Consider the following 25485-nt stretch of genomic DNA (forward strand, 5'->3'; position numbering starts at 1 on the left):
CTGAAATTCTTATGCTCACAGTGCCATACCAGAAGTTCCCAATTCAGTATCTGTTTTTTTTTTTGGACCATTTTATGATAGCCAATCTAATATTACACTCTACTCAATCAAAGTAAGAATTGTCTAAAAGAAAAACTGTAAGATAATCATAGCATGTACTTAATTGGCTAAACAGTTCTGTCTCTGTCACAGAAGCAAGTCTAACTGCATACATATTTGTAAATGGGCCTCACAGAATGTTTTGATACTGTGTATGGATAAAGCAAACTGTGTGCAGCTGATGTGCAGCAGTTTGGCATATTTTAATTCCATAAACTCATCTTGAAACTATTTTAGTTCAAACACAATATGCATGAGCTGCATTCTTTTCATCAAAGTCCTATTTTATTTATTTTGACAGGTTGAGCATATTTTGAATTGTGTAATCTGTATAAAGGAAACTGTAATAAACCAATTAAAAATCCTTGGCTCTTGATCATATACAATATAAACAAAAGTAATTGGATAAATATACACATTTTTAGGGAATTTATTAATAATAATATATAAATGTTTCTAAATATGAATACTAAACCCATACCAGATTTTTTTCTTTAAAATTAATAGTGTTATGAATAAAAATAAATCGTATTTATCAGTAATTTGTAGGATTTTAAGAACTGAATTTGTGGGCTTTGATTTGTCTTATTGGGATTATTCAACAAAAATTAAGAATGAAATTTTCTCAGAAGCTAATAAAAATTATATCTGATATCTATAAGAACTCCACCTCATCACTCTATTGGAGAATTTTTACTGGGACATTTTTGCATGGACATTTTTAACACAACATAAAATAACCCTGATTTATAAGAAAGAAAATTTAAAATGCTGGAGGTGTGGTGAATGTTTAGAGGAAAATTGGTTTCATATGTTTATAAAATGTCAAATGATTATTCTATTTTGGGCAGAATTTAGAAACTTTGCTAAAGATTTATGGTCAGGCAGTTGTACTATTGCAAACTCAATAATTTTATGTAACGTTCCAATTCTGGATTCCATACCAAAAACTCAAGTGTCTCTCCTTTCGTCCCTTCTGGCCATTGTCAGGAAAGTCATCACAATGAATTGCAAAAGTAAAAATATCCTTTCTTTTTCTGAGTTTATTTACTTAGCAAAAAGTGTATGCAACAAGGAATTACAAGCAATGTAGAAAAGAACATCAGATATTATGCATAAAAAGCTATCTTGGCAAAAACTTAAGCTCTATTGGAAAAGTTTTAATGGTTTAGCTCAACGTAAAATTTTGTTATGGACTCTGTATATAGTTCTATTTGTTTTCAGTTGATTGTTTTGCATTGTAAATTTATTTCATGCATATTTAAAATGTAATAAAAAGTTTTTAAAATCTCATTTTAAGAATGGAGAGTGAAGGATACATAATTCCTTTTATTTTTAGGATTTTAGGAATTTAGTATTTTATCATTAATAACTGAATGTTTTTAACATGCAAGAACACACCTGTCAATCATGTTTTACCATTACATATAACGCAATATACTTGTTGATTTTGCTTGTGTGTGATACTGTAATGAAGCATAATTTCTTGCAACAAAAGGAAACAAAATTGATTGATAAAAGTAACCTTTGGATGCAAGGGACACTATCATCCTCATGTTATGTGAGATATTTCCAGCAGTTAATACTTTTCTAACATACAGGACTAATTGCAGTTATGTCAAAATGCCATCTTTTTTGGTACCTGAAGTGGACAGAAACATATTACAGTGCTGACACAAATAATTATACTCTAATGCAATGCATAGCTTACCTTCAGTGTCATATGCAATCTTGAACCTGGAGGTCATACTTCTGATATATATATATATATATATATATATATATATATATATATATATATATATATATATATATATATATATCAGCTTTGATTAAATACATATATCAGCTTTGATTAAATAAATTTGTGAAAGAACATTTTCAATGTATTAGCACACATTTCAATATGAAATTCACAATTTGCTTAAAATTGCAAAAAATATAACAATTTTATTATCAATATTAAAAAACTTTGACTTAATTTGGTGAGATAAACAGTGTATTTTGAAAATAACACAAAAAATACATATTTTGTCATTACATCTTTTCCTCATCTCTACTGTATTCCTTTCTTTCCATCTTGTTTTAGAAGCAAACAATGCAATAATATTTATTGTTGTTTTTTGGACAGAATTTTATAAAGGAGTCTACAGTTATAACTCGGGCACCATATTGGATTGGACTGACTGATCAGAAGGTTGAAGGTAAATGGTGCTGGGTAGATGATCCTGACTGTAATGTGACCCATACAAAGTGAGTATACTAAACAGGAAGCAAACATTTTAATTGTGTTGTATGAATTACATAATCAGTAGAAAAATTAAACCAACATATTCATATAGTGCTAAACTTTCAACAATTCATAGGTGTTTGTACATTTCCTTCATGAATTTCTAAAATCAAAAGTAGAATAAAACAAAAATTCCTGCCTGCAGAATTTCTGTCAGTATTTATCACTAGAGTTTGCCCTGTTGAAGGATACCTAACAGCATGATGCATGTCGGTTCTCCAAATTTACTGAGGATTTCTCAGTATTTGACTGCATATAAAAAAATAATAAAAATAAGAATAAAGACTTATACATTCCTCTTGTTGTCCCTAAGTCACACATTTATATTTGCAGTTTGATAATTTTATCATTCAGGCACTGCCAAATCTTAATCTTTTAGTTATCTGGAAACACTTGGAGATGGCATACCTGAAGAGTTAAAACAGAGAACAGTTTTTCCTTGAGGACTGGAATAAGGACTCACAAATCCACATGTTTGATTAAGTATTCTCTCCCCAAGTGCAAAGACACCTCAAAGTGACAATTTACACATGTGCATATGCAAATCAACGTGTGTGTGTGTGTGTGTGTGTGTGTGTGTGTGTGTGTGTGTGTGTGTGTGTGTGTGTGTGTGTGTGTGTGTGTGTGTGTGTGTGTGTGTGTGTGTGTGTTCGCCCATATGTCTGCACGTGTATGTGTGTGTGTCTCTGTATGTGAGAGCTTTTAGCAATAATCCACACCTGCACATAGGAATCAGAGGATTTATCCACAGATGGGGTAATGTGATTACTAAGGTAAAGCCTGAGTGATTAAACAAAGGCAACCAAGCGTAATTCTTCTGATACCCACACATATGACTGGATTATTTCTATTATATATTGGCATTATTTAAGAAAGAAGTTATTACCTTTCTTGAATAATGCTTTATATAATTGCACTATAGTGTTCTTCTGCCTCCTGCACTCTGTATTGATGCACTACGCAAGTGTATTGCACATATGTCCATATGCTTGCACAGTACATTGGTGCAGTATTACAGAGGGGGGTAATAAAACAGTGGATTTTCTTGCTGTATCTGTCATTTGTTTTACTTATTCCCTCCAAAGGAGCTCTGGAAGTTTGTACTGTACTTTCCAACGGATAAAGTCTAAACTTTTTGATAAAATCAAATTATGTCCTTACATGTGAAACAAATGTTCATATCTCTGGAACCATAGGGTTTACCAAAGATGTGTAAATGGCAAACTCTTCAGAACAAACTATTATTATAGTAGTAGCATTCTTTAATTTCTAGTTTTAAGCTGGATTTTATAAGGTATTGAAACAAAGCAACTATTAAGTTTGTAATATTTTATAAACAAGTTACAATAGCTCAGAAACTACTTAAATTGCACACATACTGTCAATAGTATTTTATTCTTCCAGCTAAGAGCATTCTTATGAGGGAAAGCAGTTCTGTTTATACACTTGCTTCCCAAGATATTTGGAAAAATATTACATTCATGACAATATAAATAAATATGTTATGAAAAACAATTAATATCTCTTCACCTGCACTAGACAGAAGTTAAATATCAATCAGTTGTGTTTGCCATTGTCTGAGCTTTAAGATGAAATCGTCCAGGACTTTGTATGAAGCATTGGTTTTGGAATTGTTAATGCAAATATGAATAAGTAATCTTTGACTACTAAAGGCATTACTAGGATTTAACTACATAAGCACCTGGAGGCATCATTCAGCTGTAATGACTTAAAACAAATACTGTAGCATACATTGGTAGCTGCAGTTTAGTAATTCTGGGGGGTAAAGGGCAGAATATGCCTCTGGTAATGAAAACAAATGTAAAATAAAGTTTGAAATAAAACAATGGATTTTGACATCAATATACATTTTCTGAAGTTCGCAAAGTATGAAATTCTAATATATGGCATTATTGACTTGTAAAAATTGTCAATGCTTTATTAGAAAATCAAATATTTTATGTAGTCCAGGCCAAAATATGAGGAAAGTCAGGAAAGTTCTGGAAAAGTCAGGGCAGTTGAGAACCATGGGTACTGGCAGTACTATGGATCATATTGCCGATAAGCCTAAGTCTCACCTGTTCAGAGTTTTGCAGAACATGTCTGATATTCATTATACTTTTAACCTGTCTTATATAAAATAGCTTTTTAACTTAACTAACATATCATATTACAATAGTAAGGTAGCCCACTCAAGAAAACTTCAGAGGCTGAACTTCTTTCTGTTGTGATATGTTCGATTTACAAAGGGCATGCTGATTGGAAGTCCAATCAATGAACTAGTTTTTGAATACTAATGATCATATATTGTATAATTTTCTATATCGGGTGATTGTATGATTCTTCAATCATGTGTGAAAATTTATTTAAAAATTCTGGCAATAGTTCTCAATGCTCAGACTTAAAATAATAAAAATAGTATGCCTGTAGAGCACTGGTTAACTCTAGCTCCAAGCTTAACTTGATAATACTCCAGGAATTGCTAGGCATCAAAAAAAAAATTACGTTAGCCTGGCTGATTGGCAGGATAGAACCCTTAGTGTCACCCAGGCAACCAGTACTCACTTAGTTGTTTCAGTATTGGAAGACCATGGTAAAGAGGGGAGGACAAAGGGGCCATGGCCTGTTCACCTATTCTCAGGTAGTAGGGAGGGATTTGCATAAAACAGAGGAACGATGGGCAGTGAGCTCTCGCTGGTGGAGACTGGAGAGACCAACATTAAGATTCTAAGAAGAGGGGCAGGACTGCTTTGTCCCTCCCCAGCACCTCTTTGTGTACATGCATGATATTGACAGGGAAAATAGCTATAGTAAGGGGTTTTAGTCAGTGATAATGAACATTAACTTAGTAAAACTAATACTAAAAAATCTTGCAACTAAAGGAAAAACAATACAATCTCTAGGACATATAGACTTGTAACAAGCATAAAATACCAGAATTCTCTATTATTCTCAACTTATTGGCAAGGGAAAAAAACAATTACTTACTGAAGAAAGCAAAAGACTGGCCATTGGAAATATGATCAAGTTTATTCCCTTTAAGAGGCTGCTATACACACAAATTATGATAAATAATGTATATTATACCTCATCAAAGCTAAATAAGTTCAATCTCAAATTTTCGCCCATATGTCCATAGTGCCCCAACCAAACAGCTGATATTCTCCATGTTATGTGGGACTATAGTAGGGTACACAACCTATGGTGCTCTTTAAGAGTTAGATTAGAAAAGATGGGATATGAAAAAACAACCCTGTCATGGGAGACAGCTATAATGCACGCTTACTCAAATGAACTTCCAAAAATGTTAAAACATATCCTTATCACAATCTGTGCCCTTATTAAATTTTACATCACAAAAAAATGGACTGTCACATCTCCAATCACATGAGAAGACTTTGGCAAACTAGGTATTAAACATATCTCATCTCACAACTTAGTTTATGCAACAACAAAACAAAAACATTACTATCAGAAATATTGGGGTTATTTACTAGATGTAATTCTCAAGAATTAAAGATAGACCCTACACTTACCTGCTAAGACAAACGTATATTAAGCAAAACTTGCATTATAAGCAGCTTATTTCCTTTCTCTCTATACACCTAAATACATTCCCTACTACAGCGATCTATAACAAGTGATTGAATTTCTACGTCTATCTCTTTATAAACTATGCCCCTTATACTCTCATTTTTCAAATGGTGTTAAGAAGTATTTCTCTCCTCTGTTTGCTGATGTAGTGACTTCTAGTGTATATAGTGTATATATTTAGTATTTAGCTTTTATGGTTGTTTTTCTTTTGATATGTATTGTCGACTTATGTTTTTGATATGTTGTATTACTGTTGTTACTGAAAAACTGAATAAAGAGATTTTGGAAAAAAATGAAACATCTTGGTCAGCACACTTCCAGTAATGTAAAGGAATAGGCTGAATGACCATAGTGTGGGGCTGATGGTAATCGGAAAGTATGTGGCAATATCTGTAAAAAAAATAATAATAATAATAATAATAATAATAATAATCATAAATATATGTATTTACCTACCTTCATCTTAGTGGTATAGAAAGATAAAGTCCTTATTGTAACCTACATGACCTAGGTTTAGTTAGTGGTTCATACACTGGAAGGACATTGACGGGGGAAGGTGGGCATATAGGCTTACTCAACTTTGGTGGGATAGTGTAACCTACTGCACTACCAGCCCAACTATACAACAGTGGGTAAAGCAGGTTGCACCCAGTAGATTCAGTAAATAATGCCTGAAGCACTGGAATATTCTGTGCATGCAGATGCATACATCAGGAGCTTCCCAAGAGAATGCTGCCCTCAGCAAAGTGCCCAACCACTATGGCAGAGTTAGATTGTCAGTCTAGCATGCAAGTAAAAACCCGCGTGGTCCTGCTTCTCACCTCTGATGGGGCAGAAAAGGCTGATGGGCACTCCCTCTGGACAGGGAATGAATAGACCATCGGGCTCTTGCCCTATCTGGTAGATGATTGGGTTGACCTCTTCACTTCAGGATAAACTAATGGATAGTGATACAAAAAAAAAATAAAATAAGATATATTTAATGTTTATCCATTTTTTATATGTACAGTAACTCAAATAAGTGAGATACATAACTCACTGAAGGTCAAGAATAAATTTGATACTTTTTTTTTTCTCTTTCTTCTCTTCTTTTTTTTTTTTTTTTAAAATAATATAATAATACTTAGATTAGCAGGTGGGTAAGTGGTGGGGGGAGAAGGGAGAAAATGAGAATGAATGATATGAAATTGAAATGGACAATCTATTTATTCCTTTGTTTAAGTTTGTATGCTGTTTATGTTTAATTACACTATTTACTATCTTTATATTATATATTATGCTTATGCTATAATAATTAATGTCAAATAATATAATATAATGAATAAAAATATAATAGTAATTAAAATTTATTATTTTATTCATTATTATTAATAATATTAATTATAATATTAATTCACTTTCTCCTTTTTCTTTTTTTTTCTTTTCTTTTTTTGCTTTTTTCTTTTTTCCTCTTCTCTTTTTCTTTCTTCTTTCTTTTTCTTTTTTGTCTTATTGATATTATTTTTTGTCATTTTAATATATTGACATAAAATAATTTGTATAAATTCAAATTGATAAAAAGCATATCTAAATTACACATAATTATACACTAAATAAAAAAATCTCTTTTTCAGGCTGCTTTCTTTGAGGCTGTAATAACTTGTAAAATGCAATGCTATGAAGGTTTTACTAAATTTCTTTAAAAGTACTGTGAAATGAAAAATTTTCGCTAATTTCTTTACAATTCAATTTGAAACATTGGAAGAGACATTTCCATGCACACTGACAATAATATGTATGAGAAAAAGCCTGATATACAGGTAATTAAAGTCTCTTTGGAAGCTGTTAACTGCATTTAAATGAGAGTATAAATACATCTTTAATATTTGTAAATAATGAACCATATTAGCCAAAGTTATTTTTTTTATTTAAACATTACAACTTTTTATTTTTAAATCATGAATTAATGTGTGTGTGTATGCCCCCCTCCACTCCCTTTTTTTTTCTCTTTCTACTTCCTCTCTTTTTTCTTTTTCTTTCTTGGTTCTATGCTCAAGTTACATTGTCGTTATTTGAAAAATTAACATACATTAATGTATTATATTAAATAGTAGTATGAAGTAGTTTTTAAAAAATTTTTCAAATTGATTTATATGATTCATATGATAATGTAATATTGAGTTGTAATAATTGTCTTTATATAATTTAGTAATTTGAAAAGGTTAATAAGTATTAAATTGATAAGGTGGCAGCGGCTGCAAGGCTGAGTAGGTGGGGTTAACTTGAGGTGTGTGTGACTTAGAGTTGGCTTGAGTTTTATGGTTTTTGGGGTTTTTATTTCTTTTATTTTACATTGTTTTTTTTGTATTACTATTGTTTTTTTGTAGTTTTGACACCCACAATTTATTTTAAATTATAAAGTTTTGTGTCATAAGGAAAAAATAATAAACAAAATTAAATTGGTACAAAAAATATAATAGAGGTATAAATATACTTACACTTAAAGGAAAAATTTATAACTTCTAAGTTTCTGTTAATTGTTATTTTAATCATAATTTTTATTTTTAAAAACATTATTGAAATGACCAAAATTAATAAGTTATAAATTTAATAATAGATTTCTTACAAGAATAAACATCTCTTAAAAAGATAAAACTATACATCTATAAATTAAGATATTGATTACATAGAGACAATTTATTTTAGAAAAAAATAGAGTATGACTAAAACAGATAAAAATAGGAAAAGATGAGTAAGGAACAAAAGTGCAAAAAGACACAAGTTATAAAAGACTTTATCAAAAGAAAATATATATATTCCTAAACATTTAAGTCTTATCAAGATGATAGACTTAGAAGATCATACAATGAAGTGTATAGATGGCATTTTTATTGGAATTAATTTATACCTATAATATATTGATATATATCTATATAATTATAGATATTATGGAATTATCATTCTTTAATTAATACAAACATGAATGGTGACTTACAATATAGGAATGGTGAAAATTAATCAATACTTTTTAAAATCAAAGGATTTTACATTCTATCTAAAAAATATAAAACTTTTTCAAAAGGATAGATTTAAACAAATTAATATACAATTTTAAACATAATTATATATTAAAATTTCAATAATCAGATAGAGATTTAAATTCTTACCATTTGAGTTTTTATTAATTCTATTATCATAATCATTTCAATAGATATCACTTAACTCAATCAAAAGGAGATTGAGTTTTACTTAATTCTGTAGCATCATCATTATAAATAAAATCTACAAATTCATATTGTTTATAAATTTATATTACTTATCAGTATCATTTCTAGATATAATAAAGGATACTATCATACTATTGTTTTATGTTTTTATGTAACTGTTATCTATACTATATAAACATTATTCTTATAAAATAAATAATAAGAATCTATTATAGAATAGAAAGTGATTAGAATAAATAAACAAAAAATAAAAAGAAAAAATTATAGAAATAATAAAAAGTAAAGAAAATCATTGAAATGTTAAAAATAAAGAATATAAAAAAAAAATGAGAAATACTTACAAGTTAAAATAACATAAACAAAATACAAAGAACAAATAAAGAATATATAAAAAAAAAAATCTTAAATAGAATACACTGTTTCATAAATCAAAAAAAAAGGTTGAAATACAAAAATTGTCTTTAAAAATAAAAAAAGAAAGGTTTACATGAATCTATAAAAAAAAACAAAAATAAAGAAAAGAAACTAATAAAAAGAAATAACTTTATACATAATACAAAAGACATGTTTTTGTTAAAGAAAAATAGAATATTTAAACATGAATAAAAATATAATAAAATACAAATTAATCAAAATAGCCAAATAAATTTAAAATAATATATTTATTATTTTGTAAACACTTAAATATATTAATTATAAAACAGGAAAAACAACAGAAAGATTATACATATACGGCCCATTTCATTACTTACAGTTGATTACAACAAAGGTATGAGTATTTTGCTTGGCCCCAAAATGCAATAACAACCCCCCAATGATGAGATAAGACCTTATTTACAAATAAACACTTTTTCAAAGAAAGGAAGATTATAATGTTTGATTGGGCTATCTCATATATTAACCTGGCTTATAAGATGTTTATTCAGTAAGTTACTGTTTACCTGAAAAACAATTAGAAATAGCATTTTAGATAAATCATCTGATTCAATTAATACATTATAGAAACATTATATTAAAATTTTTAACTCTAATGAGAAATAAAATATTTGGAAAAAGGAGAACTGCTCTATGTAGATTTGATTACAACTATAAATTTGAGGATATAAGTTAATTAAAATTCTTTTGATTAATTAAATTGATTATGACCACAGAAATATTAAATCAAATAATTGTTAATTACTTGATCTAAACATTTTAAATGATTCTGTTTGGATAATCTACTTGTATTAAAATTTTAATTGGTGAAGAAAACCAAACAACATATGTCTTTACTGGAAATATGGCCTTCTAATAATGGAAAATTAATATAATTCCATTCAACCAGATACTTAAGGGAATAAAAGGCTGTCATTCATACATAGTTAAAAACGAACTGAAATAATGATAATTCTAATAATGGAATGTTGTAATAATTTAATAAGAAACTTTGTTTGATTAAAGAATAATACAATAAAAAAAGATTTCTTTATAATATTTCCATAAGAAAAATGACAATAAATTTTAATCTAAATAGATCTTTATCTAATTATCAATTCAAATAAATGAAAAAATAAAATTATATCAATATTCAAAATATATAACATTAATATATTAGAATATTTAATAGCTAATACATTAAAATTCATATATATTTTTTAATATTATGGTGCTAAAAATAATTAATCTATAATATTGTTAAACTATAAACAATCTCAATTTTACCTATTAAATCTAAATATATAGTTAATTATAATTATATTACAATTAATAATGAATAAATATTCAAATAAAATAAATTATGGAATACCTTTATTACTACCTAATACAGTCACCTACTAAACCATTGATTACTTTAATGAAATTAAATAATAAATCAGTTTATTATCTGATAATAAAGTTAAAAATAATTATTCTGAAAACAAAAATAGATAATTTGTATTGCTTTAGGTACAGACCCTATAGGACACAATCTCAATATCTAATTGATATGTAAATATAAGTTAAAGAAAATCTGTATTTCATGATATTTTTTGATTTTAAATTTAAATAAAGTTTTTATAAAGTTGAATTATAAAATAAACAGACACAATATAAAATTATCATGGAAATTACTTATGGAAGATTATTATGAATGGTAATTTTATTAATTTCCATTATAAATATAAAATCTTCATAAATACCCAAACAATATATCTTATAACTTCGTGATTCCGAAACATCTTCACTTCAGATCCTTTTATACATTTGACATATAGTGATTAAAATACAATTGTATGCATGTAATTCATGTAATAAAAAAGTTAATGCAGAGAATAAAAATATGGAATTTGACTGTATAAAATTGAAAAAGTAAAGGAAATCACTAATTTTTTTTTATTCTTGATTTTATTGATAATTTTTAATAATAAGTTACTCTCAATATTATTTAACACAATTATTTGATAAAAAGTTAAAAGGTTAGTTTTCTGATATGTATAAACTTTCATACATACATAATGATACTTCCTAGACAACTTTAACAGTTAAAGAATCTAAAAATCTTATTATAGAGAAATTGTATAAATTAATGACAGTGAAAATTTTTACAATATATATTATTTAATATTTATTGTATGGGATAATTTAAGAAACTTGTTAAACAAATACACATACAAAATAATTTGGTATTTTAGTTTAAATCAATTGATTTGCTTGTAGTGGATAATTTTGTAAATCTAATGGTATGAATTTTGAATGTGTAGATTTTTATCTATTTAAAATATCTTTTACATAAAATTGATGTTTTACCTTCTATGATTTTAAAAAGTGAAAAAAATTTTAAATGATTTTGACTATATTAAAATTAAAAAAGAATCTCTAATATTAAAAAGAATAAATTCCTCCTCCTCAGAGGTCAGAATTTATGGCTATAATGCCATTAAAAGACACACATATCACACTTACTGTCATTATATTTAGCCTAACTAATTAACAGATCCACAAAATTTAACCCCAGCAATAACACTTATTTGTTAATAGACTACATCTTAAAAAAATACTCCAAGTTAATGTATTTATAATTTATGCATCAAATGAAGCAAATACAATAAACGGCAACTCCTCAGCTAAGAAGCCAATGTATTTATACAGAACATGAAGCAGATATATTCAATGGCAACTCCTCCTCTAAGAAGCCACTAAAATTATACACAGCATGAAGCAAATATAATCAATTGCAAATCTTCAGCTAAGAGGCAAATAAATAAAATTTAATTAAGGGATAGAGACAAATCCAACAAAGAAGGAAAAATATGACAATGTTTACATTAACTCAATGAGTGCACCTTGTTCTTAAAATGTATATGGGATTCACATATATCTGTTCACTATAAGCAATCTATGTGACTGCTTTTAGTGCAAATCCAAATCCTAGAAACCATATTCAGTGACATAAAAACATATTTTGCAAGAGTCAAGCAATTATCCAATCTCCATGTAAGGTAGACCCGCTACAAGCACCTACATCAAAAGTTAACCATCATATACCTCTTATAAACTCTTCCCTGTCCCACATCAAACATATTGCGTACTGAATTCTTTATTTAAAAATATTCAGGCATTCTATAGTTCATAGGTCCTTAATAGATTTACCATATAAACTTTCCTTGATGCAAATTGAATAGCACCCTTACTTCTTCAAAAAGATTATCCTATTTAACCTCAAGCCACTTAAATTTACTTTTAAGATTGCAGTAATAAGACATTCATATCAATTGCTGGCAAATTTTAATAATTAAACTAGTATCAGAAAAAAATGTATTCCTTAAACCCATCAGATTTTAAACTAATAAAGAAGTTAAGACCATTAGCAAAAATTTAAAAAATAATAATATGCAATAAAAAATGTCACAGGCATAATAACATATATTAAATAATTCTCAACATGACTTTATACAATGTTTTTAACATCTTATCAAATACCTTATGAAAGCATATACAAATCACAAGAGAAATGATAAAAGAAAACTGACTGGTGCACTCATAGGTTCATAATTTCATAAATTTGTAAGTGAATGGGTAAGTACTATGGAATCAGTCTGCAGAACACTGCAAACCTAGACAAAAACCCTATTTAAAAGTCTGAAGGAGTAAAGTACGTCTCCAATCCCCATGCAGGGAAAGACAAGATAGACCAGCAGAACTCATCCAGTTATCCAGGTTCTGTTGGAAGATTGTTCTAGAAGTGAGGGATATGTTGGGATGGGAATCTCACACTAATGAGTCTTATTTATCTGCTAATAAAGGCTTAGTTCATTTAACTAGGTATCTAATGTGCCGGTTGTTCTTTCAAGGATTAGAAGATCAAATGGGTTTGGATATTTCATGGCTGAAATAGCTCGACAGAGATCTCCATGAAAGAGTCTGTAAGAGAATGAGTACAGACTGAAGGCTGACAGTCTGTCCTGATAACTTTGATTTGTCAGGCCATTGATCTTTCTAGCTATGAATCTCTAAGGTCTCCCAAGATGAATGACATGTTTAGGCAAATACTTGCCAGAAGGTGCCTTATACTCAATTATGAGTCCAATGAGATACGATCAAAGGAGAATCAGTATTTCTCTGGATATAGTGAAGATGCACTTGAATACGAGATGATCCCGATAGAAAGCTTTCCAAACTACTGTGAAGATATGATAGTCACGTCATAAGGAATTATAATAATATGATAATGCTCTGGTCTATGCTCCAGCTCATGCCCTAGATTATACCATAATGGTAAGCACCAAAAACTACTGTTTGGCTGACTACTGATGGTGCATTGGTGAAGCAGTTTGCATTGTTGCCTCACAGTAAATGGTTCTCTTGTTTGATTCTTGGCTGGCATGCCTTCTGTGAGGAGTCTGCATGCCCTCTGTGCATTTGTGTAGGTTCCCCTCTAGGTTCTCCGGTTTACTACCGTGTTACAAAGACATGCATCTGGAGTGTTTCTCCCTGGGCCTCCGCTGAAAATTGGCTCGTTCCAAGTTGGACTTTCCTGGTAAACAAATGTTAAATAAATAAAAAACTTACTATTTCACTGTATACTAAGCTTCCCTCTGTTTCAGAATACAAGCCCCTCTTATGCAGTTTCTCACTATTAAAAGTTTATTGAAATACTGATCAACTGCTGTACCCACCTATCTGTGTCTCTCATTTAACCATATCTATCTGTAGTGCTTTCTTTCAATCACAAATTGAGGTTTGGTATTAAATCAAAGTGCTCCATTTTATTACGTATAAATATCTAATACTGTATTGCAATGTAACTTAAGCTTATACAATGTATTTCAATGTAGATGCATCTCAGTATTGCAGGATATGAATTAATATGGGCGGCGCAGTGGTGCAGCGGTTAACGTTGTCACCTCTCAGCAAGAGGTGCTCCAGTTCGTTTCTCAGCTGAGGTGCCTTCTGTGTGGAGTTTGCATGTTCTCCCTGAATTCACGTTGGTTTCCTCTGGGTACTCCAGTTTCCTCCCACAATCCAAGGACATGCATCTGGAGCATTTCTCCTCAGGCATCTGCTGAAAATAGGCTCTGTTCTAGTTGGACTTCCCAGTCAACAAATATAAAATAAAGGCTATGTACTGCATTGAAATTTTTTATTTTTTATTTAATCCCATATCTCCATACTGCTATTTTTGGCCTATGTGACTTTTATTCTTTGTATTAATGTATAACATTATATACTTTTCTGTGGAGCTTAGCATTATGTACTTTTCTGTGTAGATTTTCCTCTCCTAGAAAATTGACTTGTTGTCCAGTTGGACTTTTCCACTTAAAAAATGGAAATCAATCAATCAGTCACTTAGTCAACAATAAATCAATCAATCAATAAATAAATTGGCACTAGGATAACAGCGTTGTTACCTAAATGGCAATTGAAAGTATTTTGTTTATCAAAATTAACTATGCTGCATTTTTTTTACATTTAATTTGAGACATTGTCCTAGCACCAATTATTAACATGGTCTAACCCATGCTGGAGCAATTGTGAGTGGCGGAACATCAAATAACAGCACCTAATGTACATCACAGATGTGATTATATACCCTGCAATGGTAGTCTACAGAGCCAAATCCAATTACCATAGAGGAATAAAATCCAAACTCTGAAACAGATCACCCAAGTCTGATAAATAGTACATATAACTTGGCATCAAATGGCATACCTTTCTTTGGGAGATGTTGTGGGGACACATGCCAGGGTTATATGGCCCTGTGACAGAGTCCCCATTGCAGACCAGAGACCACATGAGAATGCTGATGACTTGGTGGCAAGGCAATTTTGAGAGATTCTATCACTTGCAGAACTGTATGATATACCCCAGCTGATGTACATTGCATGCCACACCATAGAACATATTACTGGTCATGTGGCACGGTGGTTGGGGCTAGAGCTAGAAACCCTCAGATGGCTACATAAATCATTTCCCCACTCTACTGGCTGTTACACTATGTAAAAAAAAACATGAATGGGCCACCTGGTCATCAGGAATGGGCTAATGGTCATCAAGCAGTGAAGGGAAAATTTCTTCAAAAACATATAGATGCCGTGGAGCCATGGAATGAATCTGTGTGTGCTGGATGTGCAGATCAAGAAGAAGGATGAAACACTCAAATCTTACAGGCTAAAGGGGCACTGAATATACATTATTCTGGATATCAGTTACAGATCTTTCATAATAAAGTGTCTTAACCGTCCAGAAATTCCTCCTTGTAAGAAATTAATTGGCTATACTTTTCCAAGTAGTAAAGAAGCTGTGCATTCTGGCCTGTGTAATGAGTCAGAATACTTGCTTTAAGTAGCCATACATGAACTAACTCCTCATTGTTGTGTAGAGGAGGTGAATTTCAGTAGGTGGGAGGTACTTTGGGATGCTTATTATGGGCCTACATAAACCAGTTCAATTTTCTACCTAGTAATTGTGATGAGTTTGTTGAACTTAACTCCTACATATATTAGGGTTCTTCTGTTAATATATCTCGCTACTTACAGATTTGTCCCTAGCAGCTTAAGTCTTGCTGGAAGTCCTAGTCCCTTTTATTTTTAGAAGCAATAGGTATTCTTCTTCTGTTATAAATGGAAACTGGAATATATAATACCCTTAAGCATCCCAGTTTGGATGTTGGCATTGTGAAAAGTTACTCCCCTGTCTAACCCCCACCCCTTTCCACTGTGAAAGTTATTAAAAACATGGAGTGTAGACAACCTTTTTTGACTTTCATGACTCTGGGATTCATTTCAGTCTGGGCTATGTGCTTGTGGTAGAACTGATATGATTCATACATTAACAGAAGATGATCAAATGTATTATCCTCTGTCTGTCCAGTATGATTCACTTAGCACAGCTAACCCTTCAATAATTGTATAGTGCTTGAATTTCCACTGTAGAACCCTTATGAGTACAATACTTGACTGGGTTGCATTATACCTCTGAAATCTACTCAGATGGTGGTCTATGAGGTTAATTCTTCCTCTGCTATTTTGGGTCCAGGTCTATATCAAATATATGCCAGTACCTGGTTATTTGATGATATAGCAAGTTCATTTTTTAATATGACACACTGTGATATGTATTTTTACCGCTCTTCCTCAAAAGCATGTGGATTACTTAGACTCAGCTGAGGACTGCCTTGTGGACATTCCTTTTTGAAGGTAAGTCAATGACTTCAAATGAACACATCTCAGGTTGTTGTTATGACTTTATGTGCCACTCATAACTTTTCTACAGCTCTTGTCCCTGCCCTTCATATGTGGAGAATCATGGTCTGGCCCTTTTTTATCTAGTACAGTATACCGAACCATTGAATGATCTTCAGTGACTGACTGTCCTTTCAGGATCAAGTGTTGTCTTCTATTTCATATTTCTATCTTGTAGTGAAGAGTATGATTCATATTAAACATCTAATGCAGTTATAGTGCAGCTACTAACGTGCATTACATTTCATCTTAACTGTAATTCCTTTTAGGTGGACCTTTCAGGCCCTGAGTTTGACAGGTTACAGAGTGTGCAGAGCTCAGTTGGATGAATTCATACAGACACCTCTAGATATATACATACAAACCATTTTCATCATCCTCTGTGCTACCACCTTGCTGAGTACAGAATTACGACTCATTCTCTTTTTTTCTACCATTTTTGTCTTTTTTACCTATCATCCATTAGTCTTTCCAGCATCAACTTGTTACTTCCATCCTTCCAAGGTGTGAGAGCCAGCTGCAGGAGACCATTATCAATGTTGCAATGTTTTAATGTTAATGGCCCTGATTCCTCCTCTGGTGGCTGGCATGTGGACCTGCAGATGTAAAGGTGTAATATGTTTTCCTCCATGAGCATTTGAATTCCTGCACATGCCTTATGAAGCCTGCTATGTGAATGGACCTAGGTAGCACAAAGTGTATGTCCAAAGCTCACACAGTCTATAACATGTTCATTAATAGGTGCTGGCATTACAATACGCCACTTCCATATCTCAATATGGTGATCCTCTATCTACTGCACACTATCTTCATTCATCATTAACTCTGCCCGTGGCCAGGCTGCCTGTCAATTACCAGGTCATCTGTGTCACAGTCAGGGCTTCATTCTTCTATACTAGAAGGTGAACATCACTGTCTGCAATTTGATTAGTAGATTTCATTTTACTTTTGTGTCGCCTTAGTGTCTTTCATTTATCCTCATATGTTGAAAAGATAAACTTGTTTTGGGGACTGATATTTCCTTGATTATGAAACCTTCTCAAAGGGATGGGAGTATAAAGAGTGTGAGATCTCAACTAAGTTAAAGGAGAGGAGATAGAGAGACTACAAGAAGAAGGGTTTATGTGAGTTCAACTGTATAGCTGCACTCTGGGCTGATAACAAAATTCTGCTTTAGAACTGCGTTATCTAATATTCATTGGCAGTTTAGTCTTTCATTTGGAAATTGATGGTTCATTGTGGTTATTCCTCAACTAGAAAGCTTTCAATTAAGAAAGAATTTTGAGACTGTGGGTTACAAACTATGAAACTATGGTGTTCCATTTGAGAATGTGCTGAAAAAGAAGACTTTTTTTTTGCTATAAAGGAGGCAGTGAGCTGTCAGATGTGACTGTGTGTGTATCTCTCTCTCTCGCTCTCTCTCTATATATATATATATATATATATATATATATATATATATGAGTCACCACTGTGGAACTCCGTTCTGCTAATGATTGGTAGTTGATTTTTATGTGCCGAGTTACCAGCCCTAATGCCCAGTCATGCATGTCTCCACACAGAAGACGCTCTAGCTGGGAATCGAACCGGACAGCGTCCGACTGTTCTTTGGTCAACATTTCAACATTGTTTGGTTGATGCAGGCAGATTGTTGACAGGGTGTATGAGATTGACAATCCCTGGATAGGGGAATATTCCCTTTCTCCAGGGATTGCACAGTCTCAGAGTTAGTATATATAATTAGTAGGGGGTGTAAGGCATTCAGGGGAGACTGACCCTTGCAAAAAAAAACATTTATTTGATTTAAGGAAATCTGGGGTAATCCATAGAGCATACACAGAATAATTTTAACATCAGTATTCTTGGTGTTGGTGTTGGTGTAGTTGATCATTTGATCAGCTGCCCTAGCATTTATATAAGGATGCTTAACAAAATTTTGTTTTGGACACCTACATTATATGATGGTATGATCAGATTGAATTTAGAGATGCGTGATAGCTATTTATATTCACTAATAGTAAGAGAAAGGATTTATAGCTTTACATTCTTCAGAAGTTGTAATTTTCTCTTTAAATTTTCATTTGCTTGGTTAAGACAGAATAGACTACAAAATAAGCCATTAAAACATGGTACTTAGGATTTTTCTGTTAAAACTGATATCCAGTCATGAATACTGTATATCTAGCATGAATATCGCACTAGTAAAAATGAGCAAACTGGATAATAAAATAAAAAGTTTTAAAGAATGCAGAAAGAAGATGGATCATTTAGACATTCTTATGAAACAACAAAGTCTACAAATTAGCAGTACTGAAGAAGCTTTAGATGACCTTGAAAGGAGAATAACTGAAAGTGAGTCTCAAACTAAACAAAATAATTAGCGTACAAAGTTGATGATTTAGAAAACAGACTCAGACAAAACAATTTCAGAATGCATGGTATTTCTGAAAAATATGAGGAAGCCAACATAGTAAATGTCTTAACAACCTGACTGCATCTTCTTCTTCTTCTTTCGGCTGCTCCCGTTAGGGGTCGCCACAGCAAATCAACTGTTTCCATTTCTTCCTGTCCTCTGCATCTTGTTCTATCACACCAACCACCTGCATGTCCACTCTCACCACATCATAAACCTTATATTAGGCCTTCCTCTTTTCCTTTTACCTGGCAGCTTCATCCTTAGCATCTTTATCTTTTGAAACAATAGATTTACCCTCTAATTAAAAAGTTTATTTAGGATTTTAAGCTTCAAATCGCATGTAAGTATGCATTCATGTTTAAACTAAAGCCTTTTACATGATAGACAATATAAATATTTACCCATGTATTTACTATTCCTCCATGCTGGACTAGCTTAGTCCTGCACAGAGGCAGCCGTTTAGGAGGAGGATGGCAGCGCACCATGCATAATAATGAGGAGTGCTACCTGAAGTCCTAATCTTACACGGAGTGTGTAAGAGTACAAAGGGGGTGTGTCTGAGAGCAGAGTGCTCAGAATATACATGCCCCTGCAATGAAAAACAGCAGAAAGGGGTAAGAAGTGCATGAGACCACACAAATATGTCCACATATTCCCACCAACAGTCACCCTTGTGTACAACAGCAAAAGAATACAGAAATAAAATGAAGAAACCAATTTTTTTTAAAATATCCAATTACAACTAACCATGGGTACGTGGGTGTGCCCATCACTTAGCTATGGTTAATGTAGCTTAAATGGCTAAAGAGGATAACAAGGAAGATATATACACATAGAACAGCATAGTGTAGTGGGTAGAGCATTTGCTTTATGAGCAGACATTCGCAGTTTGAATCCCACTACAGCACATTTCATTTTTCCATGGCAAAGCACGTTATGATAAATATTTTTCTTGCATAACCCACTAAATAACATATATTTATGAACTGGAGTACTGCAGTAAATGCACATGTGAGGTGTCAGTGTCATAATGAATAAAGCACTAGTAAGCAGTTTTAAGCATCAATAAGGAGTAGTAAGCATATTTAAGCACTATTAAGCGAACGTAAGCCCATTTGCATGGGGGTAAGCAATGCGCACACAGGTTAAGCAATTCTAATGCTAACTCTCTGTAAGCACATGTAACCGGAGGTTAGCATTACTTACTCTCATGCAAACCCATGCAAACACGCTTACAAATGCTTAAAAGTGCCTTAATCACTCTGTATCCAATGGCCCTTGTTCTGCCCAGCAGCAAAATAAACTGCCATGTAAGTATCAAACCCAGGACTCTATATACCACAGTCACAGTTGTTAAACACCAAGCCAGCACAGAAGTACAGATGAATGAGGCATCAGCTAACAAGTTTTCACCATAGTAAAACCAAGCTGAACCTGTGAAAGGAATCAGTATACAGACATATGTACCTTAACCCATTACATAACATAAATATGTGAAATGGAGTAAAGCAGTAAGCCCAGAAATCGCGTGTAATTGTAATAGAGTGTTGAAGTCCCCAATAAAATGCAAGGACCCCATACAGTACACATGAATCATGGATACCAGGCATACATACAAGATATAATGAATAATAACTCAATGCCAAAAAGGAATTATAATGCAAAGTCTAATGTAAGCAACACTAAGCTTTGCACAGGCCAGCTTAGGAGGTGTAAGCAATGTGTACGCCAGCTAACTCAATGTGCCCAGTGTTATACCCCTTTAAACAATGCCAACCCTAGGTAAGCAGGTTTGCCCATAGCCTAGCCTTTTCAAAACTGGCCAATCACTGAAAAGTGTGGGAAACTGGCCCTACTTAAACCCAGGAGGCAGAATACATCTCATAACTGGCTGTATCTTCCCCTTCCAGGCACAATGGCAGTAAGGGGAGGAGGTGTGCACATTCAGGTGCAGCGCTGGTGCATTCAGGAGTCCAGAGCCATGGCAGGACTCCTTGTCAAAGACCATGATCAGGGACTGCTACAGGGCTAGTACCAGGGCTCCCAATATAAAGTGGAGGGCTGGGACCATCTCGCCTGTGACCTCACCAGTGCCACTGGCATACCCCGAACTGGTGAGCAGGTCAAACATCACTATGTTGACTTGAAGCGGCATAAGGGGGACCTCTTGGACCAGTGGATCCAAGAGGCTAGAGTGGAAGGGGATGTCCCAGCTGTGTGTAAGTATCACCCCACTATGTGTGTTATAATTGCCAGCTCATTTATATCATGGATAGGTATGGCTAAACATTTTTCTTATGTCTCTCACAGCTGTAATGGAGAGGGCCGTGAACTGGGAGGCCCATGTCAATCGCCTGGTGAGGTTATGATGTGAGGCAGGTCAGTAATACTCATGCATTTACTGTCATAGGAAATAAAACTAAAAGTATTAGCAAATTAATTGCCTGTATAAAACCTGTATTGTTCAAGGCAAGTACTGCACACACCGGAGAATATGACAGGAAGAGAATCATATAGTTTGTATGTAAATAAAGTGTAATAGTCTGACAATAATATTCTAACTGCTGGACTGCATATATATACTCTGGTATCATATGGTAGTGTAGATTTGCAATCATGTAATAGTACTATGGTATTAAGCACTGTTACCCACACTGTGCACCATAAATTGAATGTGTAGGAATGCCTGTATATGACAGGTGTAATCCCCAGAGGCCATTTGATACAACTGAGAGACAAATAATAAACAGGGAAAATGCAGACAACAAAACCCGAGCAGCACATGCAATTGAGATGTGAACTGTTGTTTTTTTAACACACACAACCATGGTTCGAATCCTGCCAGTGGTAGTACTCTGCATACAGAATCATACCCCACAACTGTACAGATATGTCCAGAATGTCCATTAAAGTGGCCCATATCTGTTGCCTATCAACCTGTCACCCTGGGAAATCAGTGGGATGATCCCAGATGTATAGGCAGCAAACAGGAAGTACAACTGATTGACACACATCTATGAGAACAAAGCTGGCAGACTAGCAACTCCCCACTATCTTATGAGACTAAGAAGCCACATATGTCCCATTTACACCCCAACTTGTCAAGCTGTGGTCTGAGTGTGTAAGGTAACAGAGTGAGATGTATGTGCATAATAGTAATTTGGAATCTGGTACTGTGTGTGGAAACATTAAGGTAGTGCTAACAAACATATCACCCTCAGGTCTGCCAGATACCAACACTGTGCCCAGAAATACAAGAATGATACCCTGCATTGGTACTGTTTACATTGGTATTGTATGGCAATGCGACTGATGCAGTTGCTCTGAATAATGAGGATTTATACATCACTGTACCCCACAATGTCCTAAAAATTTTTAATGTCTAGGAGATCTGTATAAGAGTGTTGTAATACAAGGTCAGAATGCAAAAGTACAGGGGATTAACAAGACAGAAAGCAGATAGGGGATATACAGCAATATCTATATAGCAGACACAACTGTGATGGACGGTGTTTAAGTGGTAGCAGACACAACCATAGTCTGAATCCTGGGAGTGGATGTAGGCTGCATACAGAATCATACCCCACAACTGTACAGATTAGGCCAGAATGTCCAGTATATGGGCCCATGTCTGCTGCCTTTCCCCCTGTTAAGTCTGTGGGATGATCCCAGATGTTTAGCCAGCAGACAGGGAATACAAGTGATTGTCAAACATCTATGAGAACAAAACTATCACTGTTTCAATCCCCAAAACTGTTAGGAGAGTCATATGTCAAGTATATCCTATCTACACCCCCATGTTGTCAAGCTGTGACCAGAGCGTGTACAGTAACAGAGTGAGATGTATGTGCATAATACTAATGTGCAATCTGGAAGTTTGCGTGGCAACAGTCAGGTAGTGCTAACAAACATTGCTCCAATGGGTCGGATACGAACACTGTGCTGAGAAATAAAGACCACTATAACATGTACTGGTATTTGTTCAGTCTGGTATTGTTGGGAATTGTGAGTGCTGCAGTTTCTCAGAATAATAAAGTAACACCGATCACTGTCACCCACACTGTGCTACATAATATAACTGTGTAGGAAAGCATGTATATCTGTGGTCGGGTCACTAAAGGCGGAAGAGGGCAATATTCTAGATATGTCCTGGCACACCAGCAGGTGGTCAACACATGGCCATAGTCTGTGCAGAAAGAGTTGGATAACTATGTGCACAACATCAACCCAGAATCTGGGAGTATATGTAGAAACAGCTAGTTAGTGTAAACAAACATTCCCTCCACAGGTATACCAGGTAAGAGGTGTATACTGCAGGTAAAACCAGTTCATGTGTAACGATGATGATAGCCTCATCACTGTCCAAACTAAGGCTATAAGGTAGTGTAATAAGAATTGTAAGGTACAGATAACAGCACTGACTAGGATAGTAATGTGGACTACAGGAATATACTAGTTGTTGATTGACATCTCCCCCCCATCATATCTCAAATAATCAACATACCCACCCCAACTGGTATGTAATGACACCTATTTTCTGATAATGTCCAATTGTTTGATAAATATCTTAATTGTTCCTATGCATGTGCTATATTGAATTATTCCATCATTGGTGGCATAGTGCCATCAATGTATCTGCATGCTGTTCTTATTACCACTGTGGTCCCATATATATATATATATATATATATATATATATATATATATATATATATATATATATATATATATATATATATATATATATATATATGTGTTCTGTTTGCTATACAACTGTTCCATATCTGGTGTCTGGGTTAATGGGAATATCTATGCATGCTGTTATACCTAACCCTGGAATATGTTGACTATTACTAACCCATATATGATGATGAAATCTAAACACTATAGCACGCTTGGGAAGGCCGGTCCCTGCGGACCCACCTGTTGCACCTCAGCTGGCCGTAGCACCGGGCACCAGCATGTTGGGACCCAACCCGGGACCTCCCTGTCCATTGGTCCTGCACCACCTTTGGTTGGAAATGCCTCAGGGGATGGGGCTCGCCCCCCCCAGGAGTGGGTGCAGACAGGTACCTGTCACCCATCGCCAGGTTGGGGTCATGGTGCATAGAGAGCTTGACCGGCAGTTTGGTGATCTATGCCAGCTCGAGGGCTGCATGTCGCAACTAGATCATCAGTCTGGCTTTGCAACTCAGGGCCTAGCTCAGCCACCATCGACACTGTGAAGGTGCAGTGGTGACTGCCCATAAGTGGGGACCCCAGTCCCACTATTTCCATTAGGGGCCTCATGGGCTTCCGATTTTCCAACACCCCTCCCCATTAAGGTTTTTACCCCCCCATATGTGTCATACACCGCTCCTGTATGTGTCTTGCTTGTCTTTTCTGTTAACCTACCCAACCTACCTCTCCAAATATACCTACTAACCCTCCCCAACATCCCACTCACACCTGAAAAAAAAAGGGCAATCTGTTCCCACAAAAAAAATCTCACCCCATAAAAAGCTGTCCATTACACATGTGTCCACTGGACACATGTAATCTGGTCTAATTGGCATCACAACTTATTATTGTTGTCCTTACTCCCTCCCAGGGGTTTCAGTGTCCAAATCTGCCTCCAAATTCAGTGTACATGCACAGCTGTTGCTTTAGAAGAAATGGGCAGCTATGGACCTTCCCTACACCCTTCCTACACATCCCTGGCAAGTTTTCCTACTGTCTTTCCCTCTTTCTGCTCCTTTTTTCACCACTTTCCTATCAACCCCTTTGTCTTTTCTTTTAAAGAAATTAGCACAGGGGTAAGTGGGAGTAAGCACTTTTAAGCAGCAGTAAGCGGGTTTAAGCATATTTGCATGGAGGTAAGTAATACCTATACTGGTTAAACAATTTAAAAGCTGAGTATAAGAAACTGTAACCGGATGTTAGCAGTGCTTACCTTCACACAAACCCACGCAAACCCTCTTACAACTGCTCAAAAGTGCCTTAATCACTCTGTATTTATTGGCCCTTGTTCTGCCCAGCAACAAAATAAACAGCCTTTGTAAGGCTCAAACCCAGGACCCTGCACATCATAGCCAAAATGGTTTACCACTAAGCCATGTCAGATACACATAACTCTGATGTTTTCACTAACATATCATCCAGCCCATTCATTCAACAGTACAGAGAATGTATTCCAACATG

At 33.8% G+C, this 25485-nt stretch overlaps 1 protein-coding gene across 1 annotated transcript in view; it reads left to right on the plus strand.

Annotated features, from left to right (window-relative positions):
- The window catches only part of LOC122808147, a 644680-nt gene that overhangs the window by 535169 nt on the left and 84026 nt on the right, over positions 1 to 25485 (plus strand). Inside the window, exon 6 of the mRNA XM_044079118.1 lies at positions 2231 to 2352. Coding sequence (XP_043935053.1) covers positions 2231 to 2352 — 122 coding nt within the window. The remainder of the gene's footprint in view (positions 1 to 2230; positions 2353 to 25485) is intronic.

Source organism: Protopterus annectens, chromosome 8.part0, assembly GCF_019279795.1.
Source record: "Protopterus annectens isolate FY-2018-M chromosome 8.part0, PAN1.0, whole genome shotgun sequence".
NCBI classification, from domain to species: Eukaryota; Metazoa; Chordata; order Ceratodontiformes; family Protopteridae; genus Protopterus; species Protopterus annectens.